The sequence below is a fragment of the Giraffa tippelskirchi genome, chromosome 3, assembly GCF_054371585.1.
Source record: "Giraffa tippelskirchi isolate mGirTip1 chromosome 3, T2T-mGirTip1v1.2.pri, whole genome shotgun sequence".
Taxonomy (NCBI): domain Eukaryota; kingdom Metazoa; phylum Chordata; class Mammalia; order Artiodactyla; family Giraffidae; genus Giraffa; species Giraffa tippelskirchi.
In genome coordinates, this window is record NC_137277.1 from 13822699 (window position 1) to 13834148 (window position 11450).

General features: G+C 39.1%; 1 protein-coding gene and 1 long non-coding RNA gene across 30 annotated transcripts in view; one reads left to right on the plus strand and one right to left on the minus strand.

The window, feature by feature from the left end:
- The window catches only part of EFCAB3 (EF-hand calcium binding domain 3), a 349923-nt gene extending 342544 nt beyond the window's left edge, over positions 1-7379 (plus strand). For all 28 annotated transcript variants that reach the window (XM_081576514.1, XM_081576515.1, XM_081576519.1 and 25 more), the window contains 2 exons: positions 2889-3011; positions 6912-7379. In XM_081576514.1, coding sequence (XP_081432640.1) covers positions 2889-3011; positions 6912-7238 — 450 coding nt within the window. In that variant the 3' untranslated portion in view covers positions 7239-7379. The remainder of the gene's footprint in view (positions 1-2888; positions 3012-6911) is intronic.
- LOC145541101 (uncharacterized) overlaps positions 1-11419 on the minus strand; it is a 42411-nt gene extending 30992 nt beyond the window's left edge. For both annotated transcript variants that reach the window (XR_014078772.1, XR_014078773.1), the window contains exons 1-2: positions 11228-11419; positions 9701-9815 (exon numbers count right to left, since the gene is read on the minus strand). This is a non-coding gene — a long non-coding RNA (uncharacterized LOC145541101). The remainder of the gene's footprint in view (positions 1-9700; positions 9816-11227) is intronic.
- Positions 11420-11450: the final 31 nt, after the last annotated feature.

Sequence of the window (11450 nt, forward strand, 5' to 3'; positions counted from 1 at the left end):
CTAGCAGTCCAGTGGTTAAGACAACATACTTCTTCTGCAAAGGTCATGGGTTCAATCCCTGGTTGGGGAACTAAGATTCTGCATGTTGTGTGGCACAGTTGAAAAATAAAAAATAATTTTAAAATTCTACATGGCAAAAAAAGTCACATTTGCAACTCATAATACAAAGAGCTAACTTCTCTAATGCATCAGAGAGCTTCAAAGTGATTAGAAAAAACTAACCTATATACAAATGAGCAAAAGATATGGGCAGACAGTTCTCAGAAACATAAAAAGGTACTCAGTCTCACTCTTTGTAAAAGGTCCAAATTAAAGCTACCCTGAGACATTATCTTTCCATATTAGATTGCCCACAACCAAAAAGCTGGAAAACACATGGGACATAAGACATAAGAGAGAGAAAAGAGAGAAAAGCATACACATTTTATTAAATTGTACATATACCTGGGAAAATGAGAACCCAAAGAAGCAATTAGAATTAAACATTTATATACTGAAATAAAAAAAGAAGTACTGGTTTGGAGAGTATCAGACAATAAGAACTAAAATACTACACTATGGTAACATGGAAGATGAGTAGGGTGGTGCTCAGAATGAAAGCTAAGTTCTTTTTATTGTTTGGGGAGAGGCATATGATATTGATTAAATCTATAATTTGTTGCATTAATTGTAAATGTTAAAAATGTGAAGATAATCAGTAAAAACTAAAATGAATATTGCCAAACCATAGAGGAATAAGAAAAAAGAGAGAACATGGGAAAATAGAAAATACAAAACAAAATAGGCAGAAAAATCCAAATATATCAGTACCACAAGAAACAATTAAAGACACCGGTTTAAAAAAAATAATAAGGGGAAGGGAGGGAGGAAGGAAGAAAGAATTATTTTCAAGTTTAAAAGAAAGGGTGCTGATTTATTTTTTTTAAGTAGTTTTAAGATATATATCCTTTTACCTAAATTATGACACAGAAACTTGAAAATAGAGACAGAAGAAGATATATCAGGCAAATACAAATCAAAATAAGCTGTTATCCATATGTTGGGGGGGAAAATTTAAGGAAAATATAAAGATAAAGATGCTATTAAATTGTTTTTAATAATTAGGAGAATCTTAAAAATAAAACAGACACAGATTCACAGATACAGAAAACAAACTGTTTACCAGGAGGGAGAAGGATGAGGACAGGAGCGAAATAGGTAAAGGAGATTAAGAGGTACAAACCACTAGATATAAAATAAGTTACAAGGATGTAGTGTACAATATAGGGAGTATAGCTAATACTTTATGGTAACTTTGTATGGAGTATAATCTATTAAAATGTTGAATTACTGTTTGTACATTTGAAACTAATATAGAAAGTCAACTATACTTCAATTTAAAAATTTTTTTGATCATCAAGAAGATAAAACTATTCTGAATCTGTATGTACCTAACAAATTGACAGATAAGGTGATATTTAACAGAATTATCAGGATTAGCTTTAGACTTTTTAAGGCATTATATGTGGTAAAAATAAATATTAAATGAATAAGCAAATCCATAATCACAGTGGAAGACTTTTATCATGCCTCTTCAGAAACTGATAATACAAAGGAGCAGTGGGGAGGGGGGATCAAATCCTCTTACAAAAATTTAACTGTTTTTGTAACAGGAAGAGAAACATGAAACTATAGCTTGATGGAGAATTGGAGTCTATAAAAATATGTTTCAGGATGTAAGAGATGAGCACTTTTGTAGCCAGGAGGAAGAACCCTTAGAACTCTGGTTCTCAATCTTGGTTGCACAACAGAACTCCTAGGGAGAGCTTTTACAGTCCTGCTGCCCTGGCCACAACTGTCTAGTTAAATCAGATCTCTGGAAATGGGGCCCTGGCCTCAGGATTTTTTAAAGTTCCACTATGCAGCCAAAGCTGAAAACCACTGCTTAAAGAGAAAGGGAAGATGTTTGAAGATGTAGGAGAGAGGCAAGACTGGCTACATGACTGGCTAGGCCCAGTGCAAAATGAAAATGTAGGGCCCCTTGTCCAAAAATAGTTAAAAATTTAAAAACAGCGATGTAAAACATTAAACCAAACTCAGGGCCCTGTGTAATTACACAGATCATACACCCATGAAACCAGTGCTGGAAAGAAGTAAATTGAAGGGAGGTAAATAAATAAAGATACACAAAGAGACTTTGAAAATTAGGAAAAACTCTCATATATAAGAGGGAAGGAGGAAAAAATGAGTTAAAGGATGGAGAAATCCTAAGGTGGAAAGAAGAGCAAAAAGAATTCATGTTAGATAGGCTTGAATAGACAAGATCATTAGCTAAGGGAGTTTGAAGGTTTGGTTTTCCAGCAGCCTCTGTGAGAGCTGTAAGAGCTGCAAATGAAGAAAAGTAATGCCAAGCAGTACTGAGGACCTGAATGAGCCTGGGGTCATACACATTTTCACAGAAAGAAATCTGCATATTTATATGATTTCCATCAACACTGTTCAGCAGCCCAGGAACAGGGAAAAACAGATGGCTGGTTCCCTGTGAGAATTTTGAAAGTAGTACAGGTTGTGCTCTGTGGAGGGCACAGTCATTTTCAATGCTTTGGAAGTTTGAGTGAGGGTGGAGTTGGTGCCTCTCTACTCCTACATCCATCCCAAACATACACCATCCTCTGGTCTATACTTGTCTTATGACTAGGCTTTACTATTAAGAAAGAGAGTTTGCTCGATGCCCATTTACACATGGCACTATACCAGGTGCCCTGAAACAACTGACAAGTGGTATGGAAATAATCTTACAAATCATATACACACCCTTTCATAGTACAGTATATTTCTGTGTATTTTGTTTTTGTTATACAATTCAACTAAAATATGTCACTAACCTTCTTTTTTAAATATTTATAAAGGCAGCAAATATAAAACCTGTTGACCCTACCTCAGGCTCCCCGACTGATATCCTCGCCATTGATCAAACACTCAAGAGAAAGCAGAACTGGACAGTGGCCAATGCAGCTGCTATTAAACCACACGTGAGTATTCACTGTTGAATGCCTTCCCATAAACCATTGACAAAAATGTTTTCCACTTCATTACTACAACAGTAGGGCTTCCCTGGTGGCTCAGCGGTAAAGAATCTGCCTGCAATGCAGGACACAGAAGACACCAGTTTGATCCTTGGAGGGGGTCAGGCAGATCCCCTGGAGGAGGAGATGGGAACCCACTCCAGTATTCTTGCCTAGAAAATCTCATGGACAGAGGAGCCTGGCAGTGGGCATGGACCCATGGACATGGGGTTGCAGTGGGTTGGACATGACTGAGCACATACACACTATAACCATAAAACCAACAGATTTTTTTTCTGTTCTCTGTCTTTAAGACCAGATCATTTCTCATTTTCATCCATTGTAATGATATTTCTTGCTCTATAACCAAATGGATTCAATGTTAACGTCTATAATTCATCTTGCTAATCACCTTTGGGGGCTTCCCACACGGTTCAGTGGTAAAGAATCCCAATGCAGGGTTTGATCCCTGGGTGGGGAAGATCCCCTGGAAAAGAAAATGGCAACCCACTGCAGTGTTCTTGCCTGGGAAATCCCATGGACAGAGGTTCCTGGTGGGCTACAGTGCATGGGGTCCACAAAAGAGTCAGACACGACTGAGCGACTAAACAACAATCGCCTTTGGAGTTGCACCCAGCATCATTTCTGGGGCATTCATTTGTTTCATGCTGGAGACAGAAACTAGTTAAGGTAGTAAACCAGCAGTCACAGTGAGGGGTGTACTCAGGGAGGGAACTGTGATGAGTGACTGCATCTTTATTATGGCAGCTAAAAGAATAATAGTAATGGTAGTTTAACTATGCTTCGTAGGTGCCAGGCAGTGTGCTGTATAGGTACTCTACAAGTACTCTACAGGTACTAATTCATTTACTTACCACAACAAACCTTTGAGTTAGGCACTGTTACTCCCTGTCATTTTCGGAGAAGGCAATGGCACCCCACTCCAGTACTCTTGCCTGGAAAATCCTATGGATGGAGGAGCCTGGTAGGCTACAGTCCGTGGGGTCGCTAAGAGTGAGACATGACTGAGCAACTTCACTTTCACTTTTCCCTTTCATGCACTGGAGAAGGAAATGGCAACCCACTCCAGTATTCTTGCCTGGAGAATCCCGGGGACGGCGGAGCCTGGTGGGCTGCCATCTATGGGGTCGCACAGAGTCGGACCCGACTGAAGTGACTTAGCAGCAGCAACTCCCTGTCATTTTACCGATATGCACAGAGAGGTTAAGTGATTTGCCCAAAGGCACACAGCTAGAAAGTAATAGAACCAGAATTATAAGCATGGGTAACTTGGATTCTGAAGAATCCACACTTTAACCACAACTCTGTGCTGCGAGTCTGCTTTTGTGCCCTCACTTCTTAACAACTTTTGTCCCCCAGAAAGAGACTGTGGTGTATTTATTTTATGCCAGCTCCCTTCTGCATTTGATACTAATGATCAAGCTCTCCAAGACACTTTCTACTTCCTTAGCCTTTACAATGGGCCTTCCCTGGTGGCTCAGATGGGAAAGAACTGGAAGAAGGAAATGGCTACCCACTCCTAGTATTCTTGCCTGGAGAATACCGTGGACAGAGAAGCCTGGTGGGCTACAGTCCAAGAGGTTGCAAAGAGTCAGACACAACTGAGCAACTAACACTTTCACTTTTTTAGCCTTTACTATACTGCATCTTCAATTCTCTGTGTATCTCTGTGTCTTTCCTCTCTCTTCTCTTTCCTGAGGTTCACCCTTTTTTTCTATAGTTGAAGTACAGTTGATTTACAGTGTTTGAGGTATACATCAAAGTGATTCAGTTATGCATATACATATAAATATATTCTTTTTCAGATTATTTTCCATTATAGGTTATTATAAGATATTGATTATATTCCCTATGCTATAAAATAGGTCCTTGTTTTTTATCTATTTTATATATAGTAGTATATATCTGTTAATCCCAAATTCCTAATTTACCCCTCCCCCTTCAATCAAACTTTGGTAACCATAAGCTTGTTTTCTATGTCTGTGAGCCTATTCTTATTTTGTGATTAAGTTAATCCAAATCATCTTTTTAGATTCCACATATAAGTGATAACATATAATATTTGTCTTTCTCTGTCTAACTTATTTCACTCAGTATTATAATCTCTAGGTCCATCCATGTTGCTGCAGATGCCCTTATTTCATTCTTTTCTATGGTTGAGTAGTATTCCACTGTATATATATATAAACCCACATCTTCTTTATCCATTCATCTGTCAGTGGACATTTAAGTTTCTTAAGTCTTGATATTTCCTAGTTTTCTAGTCTAATCTTACTGCTCTTATTATACACATTCATTTGTTCAGTAAATATTTATCCAGTGTTAACAAAGTTCTGAGATTAGGAGATACCACAGAATAAAAAAACACCGTTCCTACCCTCAGTCTTCCTATGCTCTGATTCTCCTTGTTTCAGCTGCCACCTATACACCTGATCAGTCTTAACTGTCACTGGCCTAGACGTCTTTCCAGTACTGCCTCATCTCACTGATCACCTGCTGAGCATGTTTTCCCTGCTGTCTCACAGCATATCAAGCTGGACACATCCAAAACCAAAATCATCATCGTATACATCAAACTGGCTCTTCCTTGAGGATTCTTTACTACCACCTCCCTAGGCACTGAGACTTGAAGGCCAGGAGCCATCCTTAAGTTATGCTTTTTCCTCATTCCCCACATCTACCAATCACCAAATCTGGCTACTCTCATTCTCCCAAAGATTTTTCAAATCTGTCCCCTTCATTCCATCCTATTGCTGTTGCCTACACTGAAGCCCTCCTTAGGCTTTACCTGGACAAAAACTTCCAACTTGCTATCCCTTCCTCGCAGCTCCACCCGTTCTCCACACAGCTGCTGTGGAGAATGGGTCCTAAGAAGATCCAACCTGTCACTGTCGTGCTTAAGAAATGAATGCTTCCCTCTCGGCAATGGCAGCATGTTTCAACTGTGTTTTCTGTTCCACACAACTGAGGGACTCATCATACTTCCCACAGAAAAGTGTCCTACTACAGCATGACTTTCCCTGACAAAAGGGCTCTCCCCAACCTCACTGAGAACAAGTCTTAGGGCTTGATTATGGCAACAACAGCTGACTTGCCTCTCCTCAGAGTTAACTCTTAAGTGATACCCTAGGGCCTGGACTCCCCTACCAGCTCTGGGATGAACTGCCTTGGAGCATTTGTTATCCTGTCTCCTCTCCCTGGAATACTTTCCCACGGCCACCTACTCCCTAGATTTAATCAAATCCTTGTGGACCTCCAGGCTTCCCTGGTGGCTCAGACAGTAAAGAATCCGCCTGCAATGCTGAAGACCTGAGTTTGATCCCTGGGTTGGGGAGATCCCCTAGAGAAGGGAACAGCTACCCACTCTAGTATTCTGGCCTGGAGAATTACATGGACAGAGGAGCCTGGAGGGCTACAGTCCATGGGATCTCAAAGAGTTGAACACCACTGAGCTATTTTCATTTCATTTTTTCATTTCAGGTCCATTTTGTGGACCTTCTTAGCTCAGCATCTTCTCTCTTTCTGTCCTAGGCTGGACAGACTGCCATCCTTGGCACTTCCGTCATACTAAGAGCCCATCTCCATCCCACATTTTCTTCTTGTTTTAGTCTACCATGTTTTTAAATTCTTATAAAATTTCTTAATATCTCACTACTCCCAAGTAATACATTTTCATTGTCCATCAACTCCTAACTCATGTGTCCTCAAGAAGCACTACCCAATATATAAATTCAGTGACTTTCAAGTAACCTTGAAAAAATAACCTTTCGGGGTATCTAGAACTGTGGTCCAGAAACCAAAGATATTTTGAGGTAACTACTATAAACTACTGCTCTCTCACTGCAGGTAAAGAGAGCTACAGACGCCTATAACTTGGGGATTGCCCTTGAGCACCGGAAACAAATGCTAAACCTCTGGCGGAAGATTCGAGGGGATTTGATTGGAATAGAGAGTAAAAATGAGTCCTTTTATGACACCTTTTCTACTTATACATGGTCCTGGAATGTCTGTCAAGAATTACTTTCCCCAAAGGACCTAAAGTTATATGATGCCCACGTGAACAGAAATGCCTTCCACAACTCTGTATTCTCATCCTCTTCAGATATCAGTGAATGTGACACAGACACAGGAAGAAAAAGAAAACGGAAAGGCTTCAAGGGCTTTCGACAATGAAATTTCTGTTTTCTGAACAGCTCATCGCAAACTACTTTTTCATAGATATCAAAATTATTCTTGCTTTTGTCTAATACATCCTTAGCAGCTGGAAATGTTGACATCTTTTGAATTTTGACCAGTAAAAAAGTTTAAGTCATAGTATGGTTTCCCTTTCCTAATTCTTAACTGGTAAATAGATGCCTTGGGGTGATTTCTGTAGCAACCAGCCACACTCTGCTGCCCCCACCTGGGGCACCTCAAAGCTGCCTGGGCCTCAGCAGGAAGGAAAAAAGCAAAGATGGTACTTAACACAGGGCTGCCCTCTGACCTCCTAACAACCCTCTCAGCAATAAGCATCTGAGTTTATGTGACTCAAGTAGCATTCGTTTTTTGTTTTGTTTTTTTTTAATTGTTTGTGAAAGAGGCCAAAAGCAGCAGATGACAATGACCTTTCAGTTTCAGGGAATAATTTTGCAGTCCTCCAAGGAACCTTGATTAGATCTGGGTTTTCCTAAGGATCCTAATCCTGATCCCCTGGATTACTCAGAAAAACAGCTGATCTCACACCCTCTTTCTTGGTGAAGGGTTGCGATTTTTTATTGTGGAAAAATATAAATACCATAACATTTATTATTTTAACATATTTAAGTGTACATAATACATTACTTTTTCTCTTTTAGAAAAAGGAAAATACATGTTCCACACTGATGGAGACAGTGGCTTATAATGTAAAATTATAACATGGCAGGAAAAAGTAATGAAGATAGCAAAGGCTCCCAAAACTGTTCAATGAAATAAGCCTGAAGTAATTTTGTGTTACCTTGAGTATTCAAAACTGTCTAAAAATATTTGCCATTCTTTATAATTTTTATGATTGGGACAAAAATAAATAACATTTTCTATCCAAAAAACAAAACTTACAGTTTGACAAGAGATTTTTTTTTTTGGTATGCTGTGTGAGTACAACAGGAAAACCTAAGAGATTTAATTTGGATGCCAAAATATTAGAATTCCTAGAATATTTCCTTGGATCAAAGGGATAATGTGACAGAATATTTTTAAGTAGATCTGTCCTGGAAAATCTAGAGTATGCAGAAATGCATTCTATTAAATTATCACACACTGTTGACAACAGCGTAAGTTGGCATCTTTCTGATAGAATGCAGTATAGCAACAGGTACTCAGCCAGTTCACCAGTTATTTCCTGAGTTGCATACTGTGTGCTGGATCCTGTTCTCAGACCTAGATGTGTAACCGTGAACAGACAGATAAAATGCTCTAACCAAAGACTGAGGGCAGGAGAAGGGGGCGACAGAGAATGAGATGATTAGAGAGCATCACCAAATCAATGGATGTGAGTCTGAGCAAACTCCAGGAGATAGCAAAGGACAGGAAAGCCTGGCATGCTGCATCCATGGGGTCATAAAGAGTCAGACATGACTTAGTAACTGAACAACATAGAGCTTCGTAACAGAGCTAATTATAACCATTGACTCAGCACTTCCACTTCTAGAAATTAATCCTAAAGAAATAATAATGAACGTATAAAATGATTTAGTTATAAGGATTTTTCTTATGGTGAATTTTTAGTAGTAAGAAACAAAGTAGCCTAATTGTCCAATACATCATGGTATAACTATACAAAACAATACCAGGGTCATTAAAATGATGTTGTAAAAGATACTTCAAATAAAAGAATAATATTCACAATTGCAAGGCAGACTACAGCTCCTAGAAGGAATGAAAGAACTTTATAGAGTTGTTCTAAAACTTAATTATGATTGAACCCAGGTCTCCAGAATTGTAGGCAGACTCTTTACCATGTTAGCCACCAGAGAAGCCCTTAACTATGATGGTGTTGCACAAACACATATTTTTATGAAAACTCTTCAACTTGTACATTTTAAATGGATGAATTTAATGGTATGTCCATTTTACCTCAATGAAACTGTAAAAAAGCAGGGAGGGGCACAAAGTAGTTTGTTCTAAAACTATTTAACTTAAAAATTATTTCTATAAAGAAACACTGGAAGGATATAAATCAAAGTGTCTAATGGGCTAAACTAAGGGTGGGGTATGATATTTTTCTTTTCTTGTCTTATCTATATTTTCTAAATGTTCTACAGTAATCATATATTTATTTGCAATAAGGAAAAATCACAAAAGCTGTTTTAAATTTAACATTGTTAAACCAACTTATTCAATATATAGGACTGCTACAAAGGCTGTCCAGGGTCAATGAAATGTTAAAGAGAGCAAATTAGGACAGTAGCACCCTTCACCAGTCTTCAGTTCCAGAGCACATGATTTTACACAGCCCAGAACCTTCCACTGTTTGGAACTGAAAGAAAAGCCTGAAACAATTAACTACCTCAGTCCAGGGTTAACACTCAAGGCCATAATCCAGAATGAAATTTCTCAACCTTTCCCTGCTTTGAACCCCTGCCTCCCACTGAGCTGGGAGAATTCTCATTACTCACCAGCAGAGGGACCTTTAGCTCCTCTGAAAGGTAGTTGTTGCTGACTCTACAGTCTGATACCACGAAGGACTCCCAGACCGTCTTCCAAATTCCTTCTGAAATATTATTGTAGGTGCTTCAAAAGATGGAGAAAAATGAGTTTTACAGGCCAACCAAAGATAATTGTATAAAAGTTAAGATTAGGATACTTTATCACATCTTATTTAAAGGCCCAACTTGCTTGACACTTTAAATGACTCTAATTATTGGAACTAATATAGCAAGTAACTTCAAGTGAAGACAGAGTGAGCTATCTGGAAGAAAATATGCAATAGGACTGTTGATCAGCACCACACATCTTTTGGTGTGGGGAGAGAGAAAAAAAAGAAACCTGTAGATGACAGAACAAGATATCAAGAAGAAATATGAACCAACCAACTTATCTACAAACAAGTGACCTTGAGAAAAGATAGAAATCCTTGTACTTGCTTTTTCGAAAGGAGCTTTTGTTCAAAATGTTTCAAAAGACCATGAGAATGGCAAAACAATGTTGTTTTCAAATAAACTACAAGTTCTTTACTATCTTATCTTTTTGATTCACTCCTGTATTTTTCTTTGTGATTTAGGGTTTGTTTCCATTTTTTTGGTGGGCGAGTTATAGAATCATTGCTCCCTTTGGTTTTGCCTGTGGAAAGACTTGGGTTTCCCTGGTGGCTCAGTTGGTAAAGAATCCTCCTGCAATGCAGACGCAGGTTCAATCCGTGGGTGGGGAAAATCCCCTGGAAAACGGAATGGCTACCCACTCCAGTATTCTTGCCTGGAAAATCCCACCGACAGTGGAGCCTGGTGGGCTACAGCCCATGTGGTCGCAAAAGAGTGAGACACAATTTAGCTACTAAACCACCACCACCATGGAAAGATTCAGCAGTAAACTATCACTGGTTACCAGTGTGTTAAACCTAGAACTATATTACTTTAACTAATCCCTTCTCTTCTTCCAAATGGTAGTCATCACTCTCTGGAAATCTTCTCAAGTAACTATCTTATATTGACAGCATACTTTCTTCTTTTGTAAGTTTGTAGCAATTATCAAAACAAATTAAGGCTGAAAATGTATTAATATAACTATATATGTGTATGTATTACAATTCTGATTGTGCAAATAAGCTTTCATATGGATAATTCAAAAAGGTGGTGGGGTTATACTTTTAAACTTGTCCTTATATATTTGATTTGACAATTAAACCTCGTGTTCTCGAAATTCATTTCATATCCTCCCCCAGAAAAACAGTGTGGGGATACACAACACACACACACACAACACACTTTTTTCTTTCCTTTTTCACACTGTGAAAAGCTGGAAAACTGCCCTATTTCCTCACCCTGCTTGCTATTTTCCTCAATTATTTTGGGCATTGCTCTACAGTAAAACTAGGTACTCTTAATTATTAAAGTGATTCAAAATTTTTCCTATCTTACAACTTAAGAGAAACTGGGAACCTGTTAGAGCATCCTAGAATTAAAAGGAGGCTCAAGTGGAACGCCTACCACTTTCTCGCTCGCCTGCTGAAGGACTAAAGACTCTGGGGCGAAAACCCGCTGACTCTCCTTCCCAAATAGCTCCGTCTCACCAGGCAGAGCCCGAGCACCCCCGCGAGTCGCGGGGGACTTCACGGTTGCCCCACCCGGCCTCCGTGTTTTCCCGCCCAGACCCCACGATTTCCGGAAGGGGTGTGGCCTGCAGAGCGTTCGCGCGTGAGGGGAAGTAGGT